At 50.4% G+C, this 23,884-nt stretch overlaps 2 protein-coding genes across 2 annotated transcripts; one reads left to right on the top strand and one right to left on the bottom strand.

Annotated features, from left to right (window-relative positions):
- Nucleotides 1-923: 923 nt before the first annotated feature.
- CACYBP (calcyclin binding protein) lies at nt 924-8,268 on the top strand. Its single transcript, XM_069979518.1, has 6 exons — nt 924-1,123; nt 3,230-3,437; nt 4,236-4,332; nt 4,748-4,847; nt 6,337-6,431; nt 7,786-8,268. The coding sequence occupies exons 1-6, from the start codon at nt 1,103-1,105 to the stop codon at nt 7,946-7,948; spliced, it is 684 nt and encodes a 227-aa protein (XP_069835619.1). The 5' UTR covers nt 924-1,102; the 3' UTR covers nt 7,949-8,268.
- Nucleotides 8,269-10,864: 2,596 nt separating this feature from the next.
- MRPS14 (mitochondrial ribosomal protein S14) lies at nt 10,865-23,239 on the bottom strand. Its single transcript, XM_069981699.1, has 6 exons — nt 23,177-23,239; nt 23,007-23,066; nt 20,550-20,739; nt 15,696-15,863; nt 12,413-12,580; nt 10,865-11,146 (listed from the first exon to the last, which is right to left on the bottom strand). Exons 4-6 carry the CDS (start codon nt 15,738-15,740, stop codon nt 10,964-10,966), a joined length of 396 nt encoding a protein of 131 aa, XP_069837800.1. The 5' UTR covers nt 15,741-15,863; nt 20,550-20,739; nt 23,007-23,066; nt 23,177-23,239; the 3' UTR covers nt 10,865-10,963.
- Nucleotides 23,240-23,884: the final 645 nt, after the last annotated feature.

Raw genomic sequence — 23,884 nt, forward strand, 5'->3', positions numbered from 1 at the left:
CTTGGACACACAGCTAATCTGGCGTGCAGAGAGCGCGCGCCGCTGCCGGCCCCCGGAAGTGACATGATGCTGATGCCGCAGTGCTGAGACGCCCGCAGCGCCGCAGTTGGGTGACACGCAGAGTGCGTTCCAAGACGCACTAGGTAAGAAAAACTTAAAAGCTAAGACCTCCAGAAGCAAATATCAGGATACTACCTGGACACCGGCTCCAGCGGCATCCCAGCAATCATTACCTGGAGAGAAAACCTGAATGCAACAGGTTAACAAAGCATAAAAACGGAGGAGGGACAAAGTCCCCTAGGGCTAACAGCAACGAAGTAAAAAAAAGACTGAGGTCTAGGGGGAGGGGGAGCCTATTTATACCTCATGGAGGAGGGGATTAAAATTTTATTGTTATTTTTTCATTAAATATTCCTTCGTCCCAGGGGCTCGCAGGGGCGAATTTACCCCATATGTTGTGATGCCAATGGGACGTAAGGGAACACTGAAATACAAGGCTCCGCACAGTAACCATAAAGCGGTTCCAAAAACGCTGAAATACAAGGCTCTGTACAGTAACCATAAAGCGGTTCCAAAAACACTGAAATACAAGGCTCTGTACAGTAACCATAAAGCGGCTCCGTATCATCAACATAAACCCTTTCTGTCAGCATTTTGCTTTTTTTTTCACTAATTTCAAGCATTTTCCTGGCTCCTGGTTACACAATGCTGGGAATGGTGGGAGTTGTAGTTTTAGAACCACTGATGGGGAATCACTTCATAATGCTTCCGGCGTATGATGGGAGTTGTAGTTTTCTGCCGCCTCCTGTGTGATCACGTGTCCTACACATGGAGACTCCCGTCGCTAGAGGTCGCCAGCCTCCACTGTTAATGGGACTCCATTCTCCTGTGACCCGTCACGCGCTTTCATAGACAAATTGGTCTCCAGCAAAATGGCCGACGCCGCAAGCTTTTTAGAGAAAATGTGGTAGTTTCTAGAACGGGGAGGGAGAGCTCCCACCGGTGGGCGGTTCAGGAGCCGTGACACCTCCGCCAGCTGCGGAAGCTTCCAGAGTGTCGCGGTTCTTCATTCATCGTTCTCGGTTTGAGCCTTCTGTGCGCCATGGATTCTGCCCTGCTGGAGGTAAGACGGCCGTGAGGAGCTGCCCTGAGCTGTCACTGACTGCCCATGGCAGCTGCTGCAAGCCTGCAACTCCCATCATGCTGCGGCTGGCAGGGCTGCAGGAGGCTGAAGAGCCGCAGCTTGGAGATGGGTGTGAATGATGGTAAATAAGCTGGAAGCGTCTCCCTGTCCTGCCCTCTCAGCCCTGTTCACACTCAGCTATCAGGTGCGATTCTCCAGTCTACAACGCTGCAGATATCCTGTATAGTGCTATCTGGGCTCCGGCCTCTGGTCACACAGAACAAGCTTGGCCATAGGTCTGTGTGCAAAATATATAATAATCCCCGACTGTATCCCGTGCTTTATAGTTACTGTACGGAGCCTTGTATCCTGTGCTTTATAGTTACTGTACGGAGCGTTGTATCCCGTGCTTTATAGTTACTGTACGGAGCCATGTATCCCGTGCTTTATAGTTACTGTACGGAGCCTTGTATCCCGTGCTTTATAGTTACTGTACGGAGCCTTGTATCACGTGCTTTATAGTTACTGTACGGAGCCTTGTATCCAGTGCTTTATAGTTACTGTACGGAGCCTTGTATCCCGTGCTTTATAGTTACTGTACGGAGCCTTGTATCCCGTGCTTTATAGTTACTGTACGGAGCCTTGTATCCCGTGCTTTATAGATACTGTACGGAGCCTTGTATCCCGTGCTTTATAGTTACTGTACGGAGCGTTGTATCCTGTGCTTTATAGTTACTGTACGGAGCGTTGTATCCCGTGCTTTATAGTTACTGTACGGAGCCTTGTATCCTGTGCTTTATAGTTACTGTACGGAGCCTTGTATCCCGTGCTTTATAGTTACTGTACGGAGCCTTGTATCCTGTGCTTTATAGTTACTGTACGCTGCGTTGTATCCCGTGCTTTATAGTTACTGTACTCTGCGTTGTATCCCGTGCTTTATAGTTACTGTACGGAGCGTTGTATCCCGTGCTTTATAGTTACTGTACGCTGCGTTGTATCCCGTGCTTTATAGTTACTGTACGGAGCCTTGTATCCCGTGCTTTATAGTTACTGTACGGAGCCTTGTATCCCGTGCTTTATAGTTACTGTACGGAGCCTTGTATCCCGTGCTTTATAGTTACTGTACGGAGCCTTGTATCCTGTGCTTTATAGTTACTGTACGGAGCGTTGTATCCTGTGCTTTATAGTTACTGTACGCTGCGTTGTATCCCGTGCTTTATAGTTACTGTACGCTGCGTTGTATCCCGTGCTTTATAGTTACTGTACGAAGCCTTGTATCCCGTGCTTTATAGTTACTGTACGCTGCCTTGTATCCCGTGCTTTATAGTTACTGTATGGAGCGTTGTATCCCGTGCTTTATAGTTACTGGACGGAGCCTTGTATCCCGTGCTTTATAGTTACTGTACGCTGCGTTGTATCCAGTGCTTTATAGTTACTGTACGGAGCCTTGTATCCAGTGCTTTATAGTTACTGTACGGAGCCTTGTATCCCGTGCTTTATAGTTACTGTACGGAGCCTTGTATCCCGTGCTTTATAGTTACTGTACGGAGCCTTGTATCCCGTGCTTTATAGTTACTGTACGCTGCGTTGTATTCCGGTGTTGTGAGGACGTTGCAGATTGGTTCTCTGCAGTTTATTCGGCCGTCGTTACTCTTTGGATTTTCCGCAGTTGTTGGTGTGTAACCGGGTGACGTGTGGCCGACAGTGATGACATTAAAGGGGGTCTCCTATCTGAGCTTGTAACCCCCCGACTATAGGATGAAACAGGGAAGGGGACCCTGCCACCCTCCAGCTGCTGCAGAACTACAACTCCCATCATATCTGGAGAGCCAAAACTATAGCAAATCCCCATAGAAAACCTCTGCTGCTCTGGACAGTTCCTGACATGGACAGAGGTGGCAGCAGAGAGCACTGTGTCAGACTGGAGAGAATGCACCACTTCCTGCAGGACATACAGCAGCTGATAAGTACTGGAAGACTGCAGATTTTTATTAGAAGGAAATTACAAATCTGTATAACTTTCTGGCACCAGAAAACGTTATTTAGTGAACAATCCCTTGAATCATCCCTTTATTCTGACTTGTCATATTCTGCCCCTCCCCCCAGCTCCAGAAGGATCTGGAAGAAGTGAAGCAGCTGCTGGAGGCGACCACCAGGAAGAGGCTGCGCGATCTGCTGTTTGTCGAGCAACGAAAACTCGAGACGGAAATTTCCAACCGGCAGCAACAAGCGGGAGAGACCACGGACGTCCAGAAGCCGTCGGCCATTGTGCCCCCCATGGCCAGCACCTACACTGTGAAGATCAGCAACTATGGTGAGGAGGAGGATGGGGGTTATTCCTGGACGGTGTCCCCCCCCCCCCCCCCCGCTGTATACACAGTATATACACAGCTGGATACATAGCCATAAGGTTTCACGTCCTGGCATCATGTGACCACTGGGGGGTGGAGACGCCGGACTGTCCTGATCCAGCATCCTTCTCCGATCCCGAGCGCTCAGCATCTGACTCCCCCGGCCTGGAGAAGATGGCCGCCCCCCAGGGACCCCCATAGGCCGCAGGCTGTACTCACCAGGACTCCCCGGGGCGGCAGCCAACCTCTCCAGGCCGCGGGAGTCAGGTGCTGAGCGCTCAGGATTGGAGAAGGATGCTGGATGAGGACAGTCCGGCGTCTCCGCTCCTCAGTGCTGGGCGGCTGCAGGGACTGTGTCCCCTCATAACTGGGGCCAATATGTCAGCCGCATGTACAGCCCCCCCCCCCCCCCCCCCCATCATACGTATCCGTTCCCGAGCCCTCAGGATACATGTATACTCGCCCTTCTGTAAGAACAGTCCCTGTTAGGACATATGGCTGCCATGCAGGGACGTTCTCTGTATCCCCCCCCCCCCCCCCCCTCCCGTAGCCTGAGCGCTGCTCTCATCCTGTAGGGGAATGGCTCTCTGGCTCCCCCCGGTGTATAGGGCCGGTATGGCGGTGCTGGTGCAGGACCTGGGCCCATCAGCCAACAGACGTCTAAATCTTCTCAGTGCTGTTTGCTGCAGTCATGCTGATTTATGTTGTTCTTCTTTCGGCACATCGAGGTATATAGGTATATAACCTTTTCTCCTTCGCAGGGTGGGATCAGTCCGACAAGTTTGTGAAAATCTACATCACTTTGAACGGCGTCCAGAATATTCCTGCTGATAATGTACAAATCCAGTTCACAGAACGGTAGGTGCAGAAGTGCGGAGAGCTGCGCCGTGCGGCAGATAGATATATGGGGGGAGGGGCACTATATACAGTATATATATATATATATATATATATATATATATATATATATATATATATATATATATATATATATAATCTGCCCCTGCCCTCAGAGTGAGAACCGCCCCCGCCCTCGGAGGGGGATCCGCCCCCGCCCTCTGAGGGGGATCCGCCCCTGCCCTCTGAGTGGGATCCGCCCCCGCCCTCTGAGTGGGATCCGCCCCCGCCCTCTGAGTGGGATCCGCCCCCGCCCTCTGAGTGGGATCCGCCCCCGCCCTCTGAGTGGGATCCGCCCCCGCCCTCTGAGTGGGATCTGTCCCCGGATCCTATAGATCTTTATATTCTGGGACATTTGTATTTTTGCTTCTTTCAGGTCATTTGATTTGTTAGTGAAGGATCTGAATGGAAAGAATCACGCCATGACGGTGAACAACTTACTAAAGCCGATCTCCCCCGACAGCAGCTCCAGAAAAGTGAGTGTGCGCTCCGGGGAGTCCACTGTCCATGTGGCTCCTCACTCGGTGACAATATGGTGTCCGTGCGGCCGGGCTGCAAATCTAGGAAGAACGTGGCCGTGGTGGGGGGGGTGTCATACACATAATCTGTGGGGACAACCTGCTGCCGGACCCTCTGGCTGTGGATTATCTTCCTGAGACATGAAGGATCAGACAGTTAACCCCCAGCAGCCCGATCTTCTTCTCACATCATTACCTGTTGGGGATAATCCAGAGACCTTAAAGTGTCACTGTCGTTAAATTTTTTTTTGCAGAAATCAATAGTCCAGGCGATTTTAAGAAACTTTGTAATTGGGTTTATTAGCCAAATCTGCCATTATCTGCATGTAAAAAGCCTTTTCCCAGGTCCCCCCCCCTCCTCTCCTTTCTGTCATCCACTGCTCAGAATCAGGAAATCTCGACAGTTTTTTCATCAGTCGGATGTGTCTGGTCTATGAAGAGGGGAGGGGGAAGGAGCGAGATTAGGGGCAAGATTAGGGGCAGAGAGGTCAGAGAGGTCCATGGTGACTGTCACAGGAGAGAGCCCGGGATGTGAGTGTAAATTAACTCTTTGTTGTCCTGTTTTGCTGCCTTTACTTTCTCTCTCCATAGGAAAACCATGAAGACAGGGGGAGAGCTTCAAACTGCTTTTTCATGATAAAAATTAATTTTTCTGCTAATAAACCCAATTACAAAGTTTCTTAAGATCGCCTGTACTATTGATTTCTGCAGTAAAAATTTTAACGACAGTGACACTTTAAACATTCGTCCTCTCCAGAATCAGAAGATTTGTACCTGTCTGGTTTTGTGAACCTTAAAGGGGTTCTCCCGTGTTGAGAGCATGGCCGCTTTCTTCCAGAGACAGCACCATTCATCTCCAGTATAGGGGCAGGTTTTGCTACTCAGTTCCATTGAAGTGAATGGAGCCTAATGGCAAACCACACCTGACCTGGAGACAAGAGGCATGTTGTCTCTGGAAGAAAGTGGACATGTTTTTGTAGGGCTGGAGAACCCCTTTAACCTTTCAGAGTGATGACAAGATGGTTTTAGGGATTTCCATAGTTCACACTTGGTTACTTCCTCCCTCACTTATCTGACCAATCAGAGAACAGCAGTAGATGCTATGTCATGTGACATAGTGCTGGGTACGGAGCACTGAGCAATGGGCTGGGGAATGTTTTACTATAGAGGATGTGTGGCAGGTAGAAGGGCTCAGCAAGTTCTGTGAGAAGAAAGGGAGGAAGCAGCTGGGAGGAGAAGCCTTGGCCAGTGAGGGAGCCTCAGCCTGCATGCACACAGCCCAGGGCCTGCACATAGCACTAGCTAAGCCCCGCCCACTTCCTGCCTTCTGTCCTGATCCAGCACCTCATATCTTACACATCACAATCCTACGTCAGCTGATCTCAGAGAGCGCCCCCTGCAGTCTTATATCACAGGTATTATATCCTCGCTGTCTTTTATGTTGCAGATTAAGACGGACACTGTGCTCATCATGTTAAAAAAGAGGTCGGAGAGCAAATGGGACTATCTAACGCAGGTGGAGAAACAAACTAAAGAGAAAGAGTAAGTGTCCTAAAGTGTATATATATGTGTGTGTGTGTGTGTGTAAATATATGTGTGTGTGTATACTAATTATATATATATATATATATAATTATACACACACACACACATACAGGGGTTTCCCATCTCATAAAGTGACAGCAGATCACTAGGATGCACCACCACCACTGTTATTGTCCCTGGGGGGCTTCTCCATCGATGCCAATAATCTAGGGGCTGCAGTGCGTATTCAGTGCTGTCTATCCCTGCGCAGCACTCTGGCCACCTGCTTTGCATCGGTCTGCAGCACAACTCCCTTTAAAGGGGAAATCTTTCTTTCAAATAAACTGGTTTCAAAAACTTATATAGATTTGTAATTTATGTCTATATAAATATCTCCAGTCTTCCAGTACTTATCAGCTGCTGTATGTCCTGCAGGAAGTGGTCTATTCTCTCCAGTCTGACACTGTAATCTCTGCTGCCACCTCTGCCGAGAGCAGCAGCAAATCCCCATAGAAAACCTCTCCTGCTCTGGACAGTTCCTGACATGGACAGAGGTGGCAGCAGAGAGCACTGTGTCAGACTGGAGAGAATACACCACTTCCTGCAGGACATACAGCAGCTGATAGGTACTGGAAGACTGGAGATTTTTTATATAGAAATAAATTACAAATCTATATAACGTTCTGAAACCAGATGATTTGAAAGAGAGAGAGATTTTTACCAGAGGACCCCTTTAAGTTAATGGGGCCAGCTGGAGTCCCCTGCACACCTAGGTGGCCAAGAACACTGCTGAGACATACTTATGACTGGTGGGATCCAGAAGTCCAAGTTCCCTAATATTGAAAAGGCAAATAGCAGCCACATGCCATCGCTTTATGAGATAGGATGCCCCTTTAATGTGTTCCATCAGTTCCTCAGCACCTTGCATCAGGCAATATCTGGGCCCGCTCTCCTTGCACACATTATAGAAGAGTGTGTACACAGGGCTGTAATACAGTGGGCATTACATAGGGAAGGTGTGAGGTCAGGTTATCTACGGCTCTGTTCACACAGGAGAGGGGTGGGGTGCTGTGCTATACCGGACAGAAACTCCCAGAGCGCCATCAGATTTCTGTCTCCTATTTTACTAGCGGTCATGAACGCAGATTCTGTGCATGAATGTCACTTATCGTGCGTGCAACAAAAATCCAGCAGTGTGATGGCAAGCATGAAAGCGATGGTGTGCGCACTAGGAGTCAGGGCTCTATCTGGCACATTATACCTGGATATTAGTGGTGATTGATATTAAAGGGGTCTTCCATCTTTACTTGTCTCAATACTCTCGCTCTCTATTAGTATTATTACAAATTACCTTCTTTTTTTTATAATTCAGCAAACCTTCCCTGGACACCGACCCAGACGGAGACCCCAGCGCCGGCCTGATGAATGTGCTGAAGAAGATCTACGATGAAGGAGACGATGAGATGAAGAGGACGCTGAATAAAGCCTGGGCCGAATCTCGAGAGAAACAGATGAAGGCTGACATGGATTTCTGAGGGGACGGCCCCCCCCCCTTCGCCTTACGTCCATCATACAGGGATCGGCCTCGCTTTACCTGCAGTAGAGTTGATCTCTACAGTCTCCATTGTTTACAATCCAGTTACTTCCCAGCATGCACTGTGCTGTTTCTACAGCCCCTTCTGATTGGACTATGAGACAAAACCCATCCGCCATCTTGGTCGCTGACCGCCATGTTTCTACTGTAATAGATCTTTCTTCTTGGGATCCGACTGACGGGATTTTTTTGGAATTTATTATTTTATTTTGGAAACTTTGTAAATGTCTTTTTGTTGTATAATAAATTCTGCCAAATCCGTTCGTCTCCAGTCGGTGATCGGCAGCGATCCTGAGGTTACAGCCCAATGTTCCACAATGAGAGGAGTAAATGTACAGTAATAGGAAGTGACGGGCTTTGTCATCTCTACAATCCGCTCATCAGCTGCTGCCGCCGTATAAACTTCTGCCACTTCCCCAGGACTGGATCCAGCTTTTCCCAGCACCCAGGGAGTTACAAGGCCGCAGCTGATGGGCGGATTGCAGGATCATCTCTAGGTGTGACGGTGGGGAAACCCATGGTAATGTTTAGGAATTGCCGAGACTCTCTCAGACCGGCTACAGGCCCTCATGACATGAGTTGTAGGCGTGCAGCTATTACAGCAGTCTCCCCTTTAAAGGGGTAGTCCACCAAAATTTTTTTTCTTTCAAATCAACTGGTGCCATAAAGTGCCAGAGATTTGTAATTCACTTCTATTAAAAAATCTTAAGTCTTCCAGTACTTATCAGCTGCTGTGTGTCCAGCAGGAAGTGGTGTTTTCTTTCCTGTCTGACCCAGTGCTCTCTGTTGCCTCCTCTGTCCATGTCAGGAACTGTCCAAAGCAGGAGCAAATCCCCATAGAAAACCTCTCCTGCTCTCCAGACTGGAAATAATACAACTTCCTGTTGGGCATACAGCAGCTGATAAGTACTGGAAGGCTTGAGATTTTTTAATAGAAGTAAATTACAAATCTCTGGCACTTCATGGTAGCAGTTGATTTGAAAGAAAAAAAATTTTGGTGGACTACCCCTTTAAAGCTTATGTTCACACTACCTATTTTTTTTTATGATCAAAAAAAAAAACATGTTGCTGATTAAAACAACGGCCGCTCATCAAAAAATGTCTTCCATTGAAATAAGTGGAGACAATGGCTGTTGTTAAACTTGGCCATGAAAATATTTGACCTGCTCATTGTTTCCAAACAGCAGCTGGAAATAACGGACAGTTCAGTGTGTGACCGATCAATGCTTACTTGGTTCTCAGTCACACCCATATGGCCGCCACAATTCAATGTACTTAAATAATGTTCCTGTGGCCGACGTGACTGTTAAGGATGAGCGAACAGTCGGCATCTTTGCTCAATTGCTATGCCTGCGATCCCGGGAATCTGCGGCAGGATCTTCCAAAGAATTCAAGATACATTCCCTGGAAGATCCCGGCCGCAGATTACCGGGAGCGCAACTACGCACCTGGGATCGCTGGCATCGCACTGGAGTGAGCGGCTTTCGGACCGAAAGTCTGAAAGTTGCGCTCATCTCTAATGACAGTATCAGCCAGGAACATGTAAAACATATGGCCGTTGTTTTAATACTGAGCATTCTGGGACACAGATATTGATGACCAATCTTTAAAGGGGTTATCTAGTGCTACAAAAACATGGCCACTTTTGCATCACTCTTGGCCACTATTGCCCCACCCAATCTGGAGACATGTTCTTGTAGCGCTGGATAACGACTTTAAAATCAGGTGGAGTCTGACTCCAGGTGCCCCGGACCTATGGCTGAGTCGCCCTTTGTTTACGAGGCAGCAGCATAGAGCGTGTAGTCCCCGGTACTGCAGCTTAGTCCTGTTTACTGGAATGAGAGAAGTTGCAGTGAGCCGCAATACAGTCATGGCTGCAACCAAACCTACAGAGCTGCGCCTGGTGACCAATAAAGCTGAAGAGCGGCAATGCCAAGAATCTGATTCCCATTGATTGGTAGTAATGGCCGATCCTACGGAGTGACCAATAGGTTCATAGTCCTTAAAGCGCCTTTAGGTTATGGCAGCCATTAGAGGCCCAGAATGGGTGTCTGCTGGAGTTAGACTGAAAAGGGAAAAAAATGAGGGTTTGCTATACCAGGGCATATCTGCTCTCCGCCGAGGGGTTATCCTAAGATTTAGGCTGCGTTCACACTACGTATATTTCAGTCAGTATTGCAACCAAAACCAGGAGTGGATTAAAAACACAGAAAGGCTCTGTTCACATAATGTTGTAATTGAGTGGATGGCCGCCATTTAATGGCAAATATTTGCTGTTATCCTAAAACAACGGCTGTTGTATTGAAATAATGGCCGTTATTTACCGTTATATGGCGGCCATCCACTCAATTTCACCATTGTGTGAACAGAGCCTTTGTGTTTTTAATCCACTCCTGGTTTTGGTTGCTATGAGGACCACAATACTGACTGAAATATACGTAGTGTGAACGCAGCCTTAGAGAGCATGTACCATCAGGGACGTCCTCTTTAATATGACCCACGGATAGAACGGCGCAGTCACGGGGAAGCTGGTGCCGCGGCCCGGTTCCCATGTACGGCGTTCTATGCACGGGTACCAAGCCAGGGCTGAAGCTAAGATTGCAGGATGGTGTGCTGTGCAGGACTGTCTTTTCTCCTCTCCATGCTCACTCACCCCCCTCGGCCCCTCCCCTCTCCACAGACTATAATGGATACAGATACCTTTTTTCAGTACAGAAGGACGGTTTCTTATAATCGCTTGAACTATTGATACTTATTGGTTCCTGAAAAGTGACATTTACATGACAGCTACACGTTAAAGATCACTTATTTGCAACTAAATGAAGGAAACCAACCAGTAATTACCAACATATTTATAGACGGAGCAAAAAAACCCCCCCCAAAAAACCCCTTTGAATGAACCTCAGACACGGTAAGTCCTAACAATGTGGTGCGGTGACGGCTCGGGATTCTTGGTTTACCACATGGCCCTCTGAATGCCGGACATCTGGTTGTGATCTGCTAAATGGCGGAACACGATTCTACTGAGACGCCATCTTCTCTTCACTCCACGCGGTCGGGAGGTGAGGACACAACGGTTGCGGATTCGTACAGGACAACTATCAACTGGAAGCGCCGCAATCTCCTTATCTGCCACTTCCTGCAAGACAAAGATATATCAGGGGGTGGGGGCGGGCGAGCAGACGGCACAGGAGGGGTGGGGGCGGGCGAGCAGACGGCACAGGGGGGGTGGGGGCGGACGAGCAGACGGCACAGGGGGGGGGTGGGGGCGGTCGAGCAGACGGCACAGGGGGGTGGAAGCGGTCGAGCAGACGGCACAGGGGGGGGTGGGGGCGGTCGAGCAGACGGCACAGGGGGGGGTGGGGGCGGTCGAGCAGACGGCACAGGGGGGGGTGGGGGCGGTCGAGCAGACGGCACAGGGGGGGGTGGGGGCGGTCGAGCAGACGGCACAGGGGGGGGTGGGGGCGGTCGAGCAGACGGCACAGGGGGGGGGTGGGGGCGGGCGAGCAGACGGCACAGGGGGGGGGTGGGGGCGGGCGAGCAGACGGCACAGGGGGGGGGTGGGGGCGGGCGAGCAGACGGCACAGGGGGGGGGGTGGGGGCGGTCGAGCAGACGGCACAGGGGGGGGTGGGGGCGGTCGAGCAGACGGCACAGGGGGGGGTGGGGGCGGTCGAGCAGACGGCACAGGGGGGGGGGGGTGGGGGCGGTCGAGCAGACGGCACAGGGGGGGGGGTGGGGGCGGTCGAGCAGACGGCACAGGGGGGGTGGGGGCGGTCGAGCAGACGGCACAGGGGGGGGTGGGGGCGGTCGAGCAGACGGCACAGGGGGGGGGGGGGGGCCGAGCAGACGGCACAGGGGGGGGGGGGGGCCGAGCAGACGGCACAGGGGGGGGGGGGGGGCCGAGCAGACGGCACAGGGGGGGGGGGGGGCCGAGCAGACGGCACGGGGGGGGGGGGGGGGGGCGGGCGAGCAGACGGCACGGGGGGGTGGGTGGGGGCGGGCGAGCAGACGGCACGGGGGGGTGGGTGGGGGCGGGCGAGCAGACGGCACGGGGGGGTGGGTGGGGGCGGGCGAGCAGACGGCACGGGGGGGTGGGTGGGGGCGGGCGAGCAGACGGCACGGGGGGGTGGGTGGGGGCGGGCGAGCAGACGGCACGGGGGGGGGGGGTGGGGGCGGGCGAGCAGACGGCACGGGGGGGGGGGGTGGGGGCGGGCGAGCAGACGGCACGGGGGGGGGGTGGGGGCGGGCGAGCAGACGGCACGGGGGGGTGGGGGCCGAGCAGACGGCACAGGGGGGGTGGGGGGGGGGGGTGTTGTGCGGGCAGACACCACAGGTGGGTGTAGCGGTGATACGGCGCAGGGAATGATCCCGGCTGGCACCTTGTTGTGACAAAACGTTTCCTACCCGCAGCTCCTTGGGGAGGATGGAGTTCTTCCGCAGGGCGTTGATTCTCAGCCTCTCATCCGCATACTCGAAGGCCATCCTCCTCCTCTTCACATCCCGCCACATCCTCCAGTCCACGTAATAACTGCGCACTTGGTTTGAGGACGAGACCGGAGAGAAAGAGAGAAACTGCGCGGAAGAGAGAAAATCTGTCACACGGTTACCGCCTGCTGAACCCTCTATTATGCCGCCATGTCACTCCGCCACGTCACTCCGCCACACTATGCCGCCACGTCACTCCGCCACACTATGCCGCCACGTCACTCCGCCACACTATGCCGCCAAATCATACGGCTATATCATTACACAACGTTATACTACTATATTACACCACATTATACCGCGTGATCAGTGCTGCCATGGTGACCCCAGACGCTTCTCTCCACCTGACTGATACGTCTCCTCCTATAGGCTGCGGTTATTTGGGGGCACAGAATGACCAAACACTTGTGTCCAGACTGCGGCAGTAACGTCCGCACACCGGACAGACCCCATCACACTCACTGGGGGGATGCGTCACATAACAGCGTATCTGCGGGCACAGTGTGTAATGGAGGGAGGTCATACACCGGCCGTTACCCACAGCAACCAGAGGTCATACGCACACACACACCGGCCGTTACCCACAGCAACCAGAGGTCATACGCGCACACACACACCGGCCGTTACCCACAGCAACCAGAGGTCATACGCGCACACACACACACACCGGCCGTTACCCACAGCAACCAGAGGTCATACGCGCACACACACACACACCGGCCGTTACCCACAGCAACCAGAGGTCATACGCGCACACACACACACACACCGGCCGTTACCCACAGCAACCAGAGGTCATACGCGCACACACACACACACACACACACACACCGGCCGTTACCCACAGCAACCAGAGGTCATACGCGCACACACACACACCGGCCGTTACCCACAGCAACCAGAGGTCATACGCGCACACACACACACCGGCCGTTACCCACAGCAACCAGAGGTCATACGCGCACACACACACACACACCGGCCGTTACCCACAGCAACCAGAGGTCATACGCGCACACACACACACACACACACCGGCCGTTACCCACAGCAACCAGAGGTCATACGCGCACACACACACACACACACACACCGGCCGTTACCCACAGCAACCAGAGGTCATACGCGCACACACACACACACACACACACCGGCCGTTACCCACAGCAACCAGAGGTCATACGCGCACACACACACACACACACACACACCGGCCGTTACCCACAGCAACCAGAGGTCATACGCGCACACACACACACCGGCCGTTACCCACAGCAACCAGAGGTCATACGCGCACACACACACACACCGGCCGTTACCCACAGCAACCAGAGGTCATACGCGCACACACACACACACCGGCCGTTACCCACAGCAACCAGAGGTCATACGCGCACACACACACACACACCGGCCGTTACCCACAGCAACCAGAGGTCATACGCGCACACACACACACACACCGGCCGTTACCCACAGCAACCAGAGGTCATACGCGCACACACACACACACACCGGCCGTTACCCACAGCAACCAGAGGTCATACGCGCACACACACACACACACCGGCCGTTACCCACAGCAACCAGAGGTCATACGCGCACACACACACACACACCGGCCGTTACCCACAGCAACCAGAGGTCATACGCGCACACACACACACACACACCGGCCGTTACCCACAGCAACCAGAGGTCATATGCGCACACACACCGGCCGTTACCCACAGCAACCAGAGGTCATACGCGCACACACACACACACACACCGGCCGTTACCCACAGCAACCAGAGGTCATACGCGCACACACACACACACACCGGCCGTTACCCACAGCAACCAGAGGTCATACGCGCACACACACACACCGGCCGTTACCCACAGCAACCAGAGGTCATACGCACACACACACACACACCGGCCGTTACCCACAGCAACCAGAGGTCATACGCACACACACACACACACACACACCGGCCGTTACCCACAGCAACCAGAGGTCATACGCACACACACACACACACACACCGGCCGTTACCCACAGCAACCAGAGGTCATACGCACACACACACACCGGCCGTTACCCACAGCAACCAGAGGTCATACGCACACACACACACCGGCCGTTACCCACAGCAACCAGAGGTCATACGCACACACACACACCGGCCGTTACCCACAGCAACCAGAGGTCATACGCACACACACACACCGGCCGTTACCCACAGCAACCAGAGGTCATACGCACACACACACACCGGCCGTTACCCACAGCAACCAGAGGTCATACGCACACACACACACCGGCCGTTACCCACAGCAACCAGAGGTCATACGCACACACACACACACACACCGGCCGTTACCCACAGCAACCAGAGGTCATACGCACACACACACACCGGCCGTTACCCACAGCAACCAGAGGTCATACGCACACACACACACCGGCCGTTACCCACAGCAACCAGAGGTCATACGCGCACACACACACACACCGGCCGTTACCCACAGCAACCAGAGGTCATACGCGCACACACACACACACACACCGGCCGTTACCCACAGCAACCAGAGGTCATACGCACACACACACACACACCGGCCGTTACCCACAGCAACCAGAGGTCATACGCACACACACACACACACACACCGGCCGTTACCCACAGCAACCAGAGGTCATACGCACACACACACACACACACCGGCCGTTACCCACAGCAACCAGAGGTCATACGCACACACACACACCGGCCGTTACCCACAGCAACCAGAGGTCATACGCACACACACACACCGGCCGTTACCCACAGCAACCAGAGGTCATACGCACACACACACACCGGCCGTTACCCACAGCAACCAGAGGTCATACGCACACACACACACCGGCCGTTACCCACAGCAACCAGAGGTCATACGCACACACACACCGGCCGTTACCCACAGCAACCAGAGGTCATACGCACACACACACCGGCCGTTACCCACAGCAACCAGAGGTCATACGCACACCGGCCGTTACCCACAGCAACCAGAGGTCATACACACACCGGCCGTTACCCACAGCAACCAGAGGTCACACACCGGCAGGTCCAGTCACAGCCGCCGGTACACCGTGCCCCCTCCAGCAGCCGCACCCGTTCACACTACGATGTATCAGCGGTACCGCATCCCCCCGCGTCCTTCCACTAACCTGCCGGGCGCTGCACAGCACAGACCTCAGCATGGACGCCGCCATCTTGCTCCCGCTGTCAGTTGAAACGTTTGCAACTTTATTGTTCTTGACAACAGGTCGACAAAGTTGTGATTTGCTGAGACTACAACTCCCAGCATGCCCCGCAGTGTCCCCGCCGCACGGATTCTGTAGGATATATAATAATATAAGGGATTAGTGTAATGATCTGTATAGGAGGAATGTCCAGGGACGTCACAGCTGTAATACATGGCCCGGGTCCCTATAACTATAAGCGGGACCATGGTGTGTCTGTATAGGGGGCCCTGATAGTGTCAGCCGGGGGGGGGGGGGTGATTATATGGGGACTGCGGGGGGGGCTAACTGATACTATATGGGGCGGGGATAACTGATACTATATGGGGCGGGGATAACTGATACTATATGGGGGGGCTGATACTATATGGGGGATAACTGATACTATATGGGGGGGATAACTGATACTATATGGGGGGGGCTAACTGATACTATATGGGGGGTAACTGATACTATATGGGGGGATAACTGATACTATATGGGGGGTAACTGATACTATATGGGGGAGGTAACTGATACTATATGGGGGGTAACTGATACTATATGGGGGGATAACTGATACTATATGGGGGGTAACTGATACTATATGGGGGAGGTAACTGATACTATATGGGGGGGATAACTGATACTATATGGGGGGGCTAACTGATACTATATGGGGGAGGTAACTGATACTATATGGGGGGGGTAACTGATACTATATGGGGGGGCTAACATACTATATGGGGGGGCTAACTGATACTATATGGGGGGTAACTGATACTATATGGGGGGGTAACTGATACTATATGGGGGGGATAACTGATACTATATGGGGGGGGTAACTGATACTATATGGGGCGGGGATAACTGATACTATATGGGGGGGATAACTGATACTATATGGGGGGATAACTGATACTATATGGGGGGTAACTGATACTATATGGGGGGGTAACTGATACTATATAGGGGGGGATAACTGATACTATATGGGGGGGGTAACTGATACTATATGGGGCGGGGATAACTGATACTATATGGGGGGATAACTGATACTATATGGGGGGTAACTGATACTATATGGGGGGGTAACTGATACTATATAGGGGGGGATAACTGATACTATATGGGGGGGGTAACTGATACTATATGGGGGGGATAACTGATACTATATGGGGGGATAACTGATACTATATGGGGGGGCTAACTGATACTATATGGGGGGGCTGATACTATATGGGGGGATAACTGATACTATATGGGGGGGATAACTGATACTATATGGGGGGGCTGATACTATATGGGGGGGTAACTGATACTATATAGGGGGGATAACTGATACTATATGGGGGGGCTGATACTATATGGGGGGGTAACTGATACTATATGGGGGGATAACTGATACTATATGGGGGGTAACTGATACTATATGGGGGGATGATACTATATGGGGGGGTAACTGATACTATATGGGGGGCTAACTGATACTATATAGGGGGGATAACTGATACTATATGGGGGGGCTGATACTATATGGGGGGATAACTGATACTATATGGGGAGATAACTGATACTATATGGGGGGGTAACTGATACTATATGGGGGGGGTAACTGATACTATATGGGGGGGCTGATACTATATGGGGCGGGGATAACTGATACTATATGGGGGGGCTAACTGATACTATATGGGGGGGATAACTGATACTATATGGGGCGGGGATAACTGATACTATATGGGGGGGCTAACTGATACTATATGGGGGGGATAACTGATACTATATGGGGGGGCTAACTGATACTATATGGGGGGGGCTAACTGATACTATATGGGGGGGTAACTGATACTATATGGGGGGATAACTAATACTATATGGGGGGATAACTGATACTATATGGGGGGGCTAACTGATACTATATGGGGGGATAACTGATACTATATGTGGGGGATAACTGATACTATATGGGGGGGATAACTGATACTATATGGGGGGATAACTGATACTATATGGGGGGGTAACTGATACTATATAGGGGGGGATAACTGATACTATATGGGGGGGTAACTGATACTATATGGGGGGGCTGATACTATATGGGGCGGGGATAACTGATACTATATGGGGGGGGGTAACTGATACTATATGGGGGGGCTGATACTATATGGGGCGGGGATAACTGATACTATATGGGGGGGCTAACTGATACTATATGGGGGGGGATAACTGATACTATATGGGGCGGGGATAACTGATACTATATGGGGGGGGATAACTGATACTATATGGGGGGGGGTAACTGATACTATATGGGGGGGCTGATACTATATGGGGCGGGGATAACTGATACTATATGGGGGGGCTAACTGATACTATATGGGGGGGGTAACTGATACTATATGGGGGGGCTGATACTATATGGGGCGGGGATAACTGATACTATATGGGGGGGCTAACTGATACTATATGGGGGGGGATAACTGATACTATATGGGGCGGGGATAACTGATACTATATGGGGGGGATAACTGATACTATATGGGGGGGGGGTAACTGATACTATATGGGGGGGCTGATACTATATGGGGCGGGGATAACTGATACTATATGGGGGGGATAACTGATACTATATGGGGGGGCTAACTGATACTATATAGGGGGGATAACTGATACTATATGGGGGGCTAACTGATACTATATGGGGGGGCTAACTGATACTATATGGGGGAGGTAACTGATACTATATGGGGGGGTAACTGATACTATATGGGGGGCTGTTACTATATGGGGGGGCTAACTGATACTATATGGGGGGGGCTAACTGATACTATATGGGGGGCTAACTGATACTATATGGGGGGGCTAACTGATACTATATGGGGGGGATAACTGATACTATATGGGGGGGCAACTGATACTATATGGGGGGGATAACTGATACTATATGGGGGGGCTAACTGATACTATATGGGGGGCTAACTGATACTATATGGGGGGGCTAACTAATACTATATGGGGGGGGCTAACTGATACTATATGGGGGGGCTAACTAATACTATATGGGGGGGGGCTAACTGATACTATATGGGGGGCTAACTGATACTATATGCAACTGCAGGAGGGATCGGGACTGATAGTATATGTGGGCTGCAGGGGGCTGATGGATACTATATGGGGGCTACATGGGGGAATCTGATACTATATGGGGGCTGCAGGGGGGAATCTGATACTATATGGGGGCTGCAGGGGGAATCTGATACTATATGGGGGCTGCAGGGGGGAATCTGATACTATATGGGGGCTGCAGGGGGAATCTGATACTATATGGGGGCTGCAGGGGGAATCTGATACTATATGGGGGCTGCAGGGGGAATCTGATACTATATGGGGGCTGCAGGGGGAATCTGATACTATATGGGGGCTGCAGGGGGGGGGCTAATTGATACTATACGGTGGGGAGGATAACTGGTACTATAACTGGGGGTTGCACAGGCAGTGTGACCAAGCTGGGAACCACCGCTCCCCCAGCAGGCCTGCAGAGCATCACTCCTGTCAGGGTGGATGCACTCTGGGAAAGTTCTAGCTCTGGGTCCCAGGAAGACGCAGTGTGCAGGGATCTGACATAGAGAACTAGGAAAACAGATAAAACTCACAATTATTCTCCAAACTGCAGCACAAGATAATCTAACAGAATCTACCGAATTGGTCAAAAACAAATGTCCACCCACTGGGGAAACCGGGCTGGGTGATCTACCTACAAGATGGGTCATCTGCCTATCTACCTACAAGATGGGTCATCTGCCTATCTACCTACTGGATGGGTCATCTGCCTATCTACCTGCCGGATGGATCATCTGTCTATCTACCTACTGGATGGATCATCAGCCTATCTACCTACTGGATGGGTCATCTGCCTATCTACCTACTGGATGGATGATCTGTCTATCTACCTACTGGATGGATCATCAGCCTATCTACCTACTGGATGGGTCATCTGCCTATCTACCTACTGGATGGATCATCAGCCTATCTAACTACTGGATGGGTCATCTGCCTATCTACCTACTGGATGGGTCATCTGCCTATCTACCTACCATATGGGTCATCTGCCTATCTACCTGCTGGATGGATGATCTGTCTATCTACCTACTGGATGGATCATCAGCCTATCTACCTACTGGATGGGTCATCTGCCTATCTACCTACTGGATGGGTTATCTGCCTATCTACCTGCTGGATGGATCATCAGCCTATCTACCTACTGGATGGGTCATCTGCCTATCTACCTACTGGATGGGTTATCTGCCTATCTACCTGCTGGATGGATCATCAGCCTATCTACCTACTGGATGGATCATCAGCCTATCTACCTACCATATGGGTCATCTGCCTATCTACCTACTGGATGGAACATCTGCCTATCTACCTACTGGATGGGTCATCTGCCTATCTACCTACTGGATGGGTCATCTGCCTATCTACCTGCTGGATGGATCATCAGCCTATCTACCTACTGGATGGAACATCTGCCTATCTACCTACTGGATGGAACATCTGCCTATCTACCTACTGGATGGGTCATCTGCCTGTCTACCTACCATATGGGTCATCTGCCTATCTACCTACTAGATGGATCATCAGCCTATCTACCTACTGGATGGGTCATCTGCCTATCTACCTACTAGATGGATCATCAGCCTATCAGTACGTCTGGCTTGTTGTGCAGGATAACCTCTGTCATGTGACCTCTGTGGCTCGGTGCTGCCCCCTATCAGTCCCCTCTGTTCTTTGTTTCGCCTGTGATTGTCTCAGTCTTGTGCAGGAGAGGATTTTCTGGCGGAGTGGAACGTTGTAATTGTTGTTGATGGAGATGACGCAATCTTGTGTGAAACAAAGTAATCCCAGTCTGATGTGATGATTAGAAGCCAATTAGAAGAAGAACCTCGGCCGCCATTCATGAGGGAACCTGATAACGCTGAAGAGTTTCCTATGGGGAGATTGTAAGTTTAATTAACTGTAATGGGAGAGATAATGACGGCGGAATAATACGGCCAGCCGTGCCACGTCCCCCCCCCCCCTATAATTATCACATACACCGCAGATTCATTCAGCGCCAAGTTACACGATAGTCATGGGGGAGAAAGGGTTAATAACGCCCCCGGGGTCATACAGGAGGGGTGGAAATTGGTGCAGTGTGACCATGTCCTGTTTCCAGTGACGGCCATTACTTTCTGTCCTTACAGATGAACCTGGAGGCCGTGCGACTTATAAAAGCCGGAACACGTCCAACGCCTGCAGTAATACTCTAGGAATTTACTGCTTTGTAATATAAGCTGCTGTATGTCCTGCAGGAAGTGTTGTATTCTCTCCAGTCTTCCAGTACTTATCAGCTGCTGTATGTCCTGCAGGAAGTGGAGTATTCTCTCCAGTCTGACACAGTGCTCTCTGCTGCCACCTCTGTCCATGTCAGGAACTGTCCAGAGCAGGAGAGGTTTTCTATGCGGATGTCAGACTGGAGAGAATACTCCACTTTCTGCAGGACATACAGCAGCTGATAAGTACTGGAAGACTGGAGATTTTTAATAGAAGTAAATGACAAATCTATAGAACTTTGTAATGTCTGTTGATTTATTTTTTTCTTTCTGGAGTTCCCCTATAAACAATATTGGCATGTGAGGGCAGAGTGTTGGGGCTATTAGATGGGGCAGGGGCAGGGGCAGTAAGGAAGCTTTTACACATGATGATGATGGGCTGCAGGCAGGACCCGGACCTGTTACTTTATACACTGACCCCTCCAGTTCTGGTGATCAGCTGCAGCCAATAACACCCATGATTCACCAGTAATTGCAGGTGGTATCTGGATTTGTCACATGTTCACATGGTGTAAGCGTCCATTCACACAGAAAGATTATTTTACAGATTATCTGCCAAAGATTTGAAGCCAAAACCAGAAACAGACTATAAACAGAGATCAGGTCATAAAGGAAAGCCTGAAATTTCTCCTCTTTTCAAATCCATTCCTGGCTTTGGCTTCAAATCTTTGGCAGATAATCTGTCAGATAAATCTTTCTTTGTAAATGGACCCTTAGGGTGCGTTTACACAGAGAGATTTTTCTGACAGATTTTGGAAGCCAAAGCCAGGAATGGATTTGAAAAGAGGATAGATCCCAGTCTTTCCTTTATGACCTGTTTATAGTCTGTTCCTGGCTTTGGCTTTAAAGATCTGTCAGATAAATCTCTCAGTGTAAACGCAGCATTAGACTCCGGCGGTTCTGTGACCTAGTAGGTTGTACATTGCATTAATAGAAACATGATAAAGACCTGTTATGGTTGAAATGTCGCTTTTTCTGTTTGTCAATATGCAAAAAAGTTTGAAGATTTGGCGCTACTTATGGATACTGTTGGATCCATCTGGAATTGTTGGCATCCAGCATGTACTAGTGTGGCTTATTATTATTATTATATGTGCATATTACCGTATTATATTATTATTTGTGTTTATTATTATTATTAGATGAGTACATTATTATTTGGCTTGTTTTCTCTGCACTCTGTAATGCCGGAAGGGTTAATCACAGTGAGATCACAATCAACATGACCTCTCCTGGCATCACAGAGTGCAGAGACAGCCAGCAAGGGACTTGTTTACAAGAGACCTCTGGAGGGAAGGGGAGGAGGGGGAGACAGAGAGAAAAGCTCACACAGTTTTTTTATGCCTTCAGCAGAAAGCAACAGCTCAGAACTGGGGGAAGGAGACCGAAAAGGTAATGTAATGACATATATGAAAGGAATTGTTAGGCCCCAGGAGGGGGGATGATTCCACATTTTACCTGAAGAGAATACCCCTTTAAGGTTGGGTTCACACAGTGAAAATTAGAAAAAAAAACCTGCAGTAAAATAGGTATAAAAAGCAGCAGGTTTTTTTTTCTAACATGTTTTCCATTAAACTCTATAGAAAAGCAGCCGCCAGTTCACACAATGGATGATTCCAATATTGGGATTAAATACTTTCTTTTATACAGTGTGCGCATTGACAGCTGCTTTTCTATAGACTTTAATGGAAAACACGTTAATTTTACACTGAATGAAGTCAAAAATATTATCAGAGGGACCTGTTATCCAGCATCCCCTGTAGATGCAGCAATACCTCTGTCTGCCACTAGATGGCGCTGTGTACTTTTCTATCCATAGATCCATAGAGTCAGCAGGATTGTGCAATATAATAAAGTATAATGTACTTAGATGTTCTCTCACCGAATAATCCCGGCTAATCGTCTGCGTTACCTTCTCCTTTTACATGTTGTTTATTGGCATCTAAAGAACGAACATGTGATAGTGATTCATGGCTGCTTGTAAATTAAGACTCATGTCGGCTCTAAAATACATTTTATAACAATACGAGGTAGTTACGGTTTTGTAGTTACAGATTACATAGTCCCTTGTCCTTTCTGTAGTGACGCGTGTGCTGCTGGCGGATATTTCTATACATCTGAATGGGATGGTTCCTGCAGGTGATGGGAGTCTGTGTTAGGCCGGGTTCACAATGCGTTATCAAAGACCTTTTTTTTAATCCATTTTATGCCAAAAAAGAAGAAAAAACGGATGCACTTGTATGTACCTGTTTTGATCCTTTTTTCCATTGACTTCCATTATAAAAAAAAAAGTTAAAAAAATGGATGAAAACGTGGTCGACCATGATTTGTGACCGCTAAAAAAAAATATATTTTTATTTGTTTTTTAATTTTTTTTTTATATAAGAAGACAATGGAAAAATGGATGCACACATCTGGGGGCATCTATTATAGGGGGCAGCAGCACATGGGGGGCATCTATTATAGGGGGAAGCAGCACATGGGGGGGCATCTATTATAGGGGGCAGCAGCACATGGGAGGCATCTATTATAGGGGGCAGCAGCACATGGGGGGGCATCTATTATCGGGGGCAGCACAGGGGAAGGCATCTATTATAGGGGGCAGCAGCACATGGGGGGGCATCTATTATAGGGGGCAGCAGCACATGGGGGGGCATCTATTATCGGGGGCAGCACAGGGGAAGGCATCTATTATAGGGGGCAGCAGCACATGGGGGGCATCTATTATAGGGGGCAGCAGCATGGGGGGGCATCTATTAT

The sequence above is a fragment of the Dendropsophus ebraccatus genome, chromosome 8, assembly GCF_027789765.1.
Source record: "Dendropsophus ebraccatus isolate aDenEbr1 chromosome 8, aDenEbr1.pat, whole genome shotgun sequence".
In the NCBI taxonomy this organism is placed as follows: domain Eukaryota; kingdom Metazoa; phylum Chordata; class Amphibia; order Anura; family Hylidae; genus Dendropsophus; species Dendropsophus ebraccatus.

Bases quoted from the DNA above. Each gene is read 5' to 3' on its own strand.
- CACYBP (XM_069979518.1), top strand. From the start codon at position 1,103: ATGGATTCTGCCCTGCTGGAG. The intron at 1,124-3,229 runs GTAAGACGGCCG...CCCTCCCCCCAG, and splicing joins TGGATTCTGCCCTGCTGGAG to CTCCAGAAGGATCTGGAAGA. The intron at 4,333-4,747 runs GTAGGTGCAGAA...TGCTTCTTTCAG, and splicing joins CAAATCCAGTTCACAGAACG to GTCATTTGATTTGTTAGTGA.
- MRPS14 (XM_069981699.1), bottom strand. From the start codon at position 15,740: ATGGCGGCGTCCATGCTGAGGTCTGTGCTGTGCAGCGCCCGGCAG. The intron at 12,581-15,695 runs GTTAGTGGAAGG...TCTTCCGCGCAG, and splicing joins TGCTGTGCAGCGCCCGGCAG to TTTCTCTCTTTCTCTCCGGT. The intron at 11,147-12,412 runs GTAGGAAACGTT...TTTGTCTTGCAG, and splicing joins TCCTCCCCAAGGAGCTGCGG to GAAGTGGCAGATAAGGAGAT.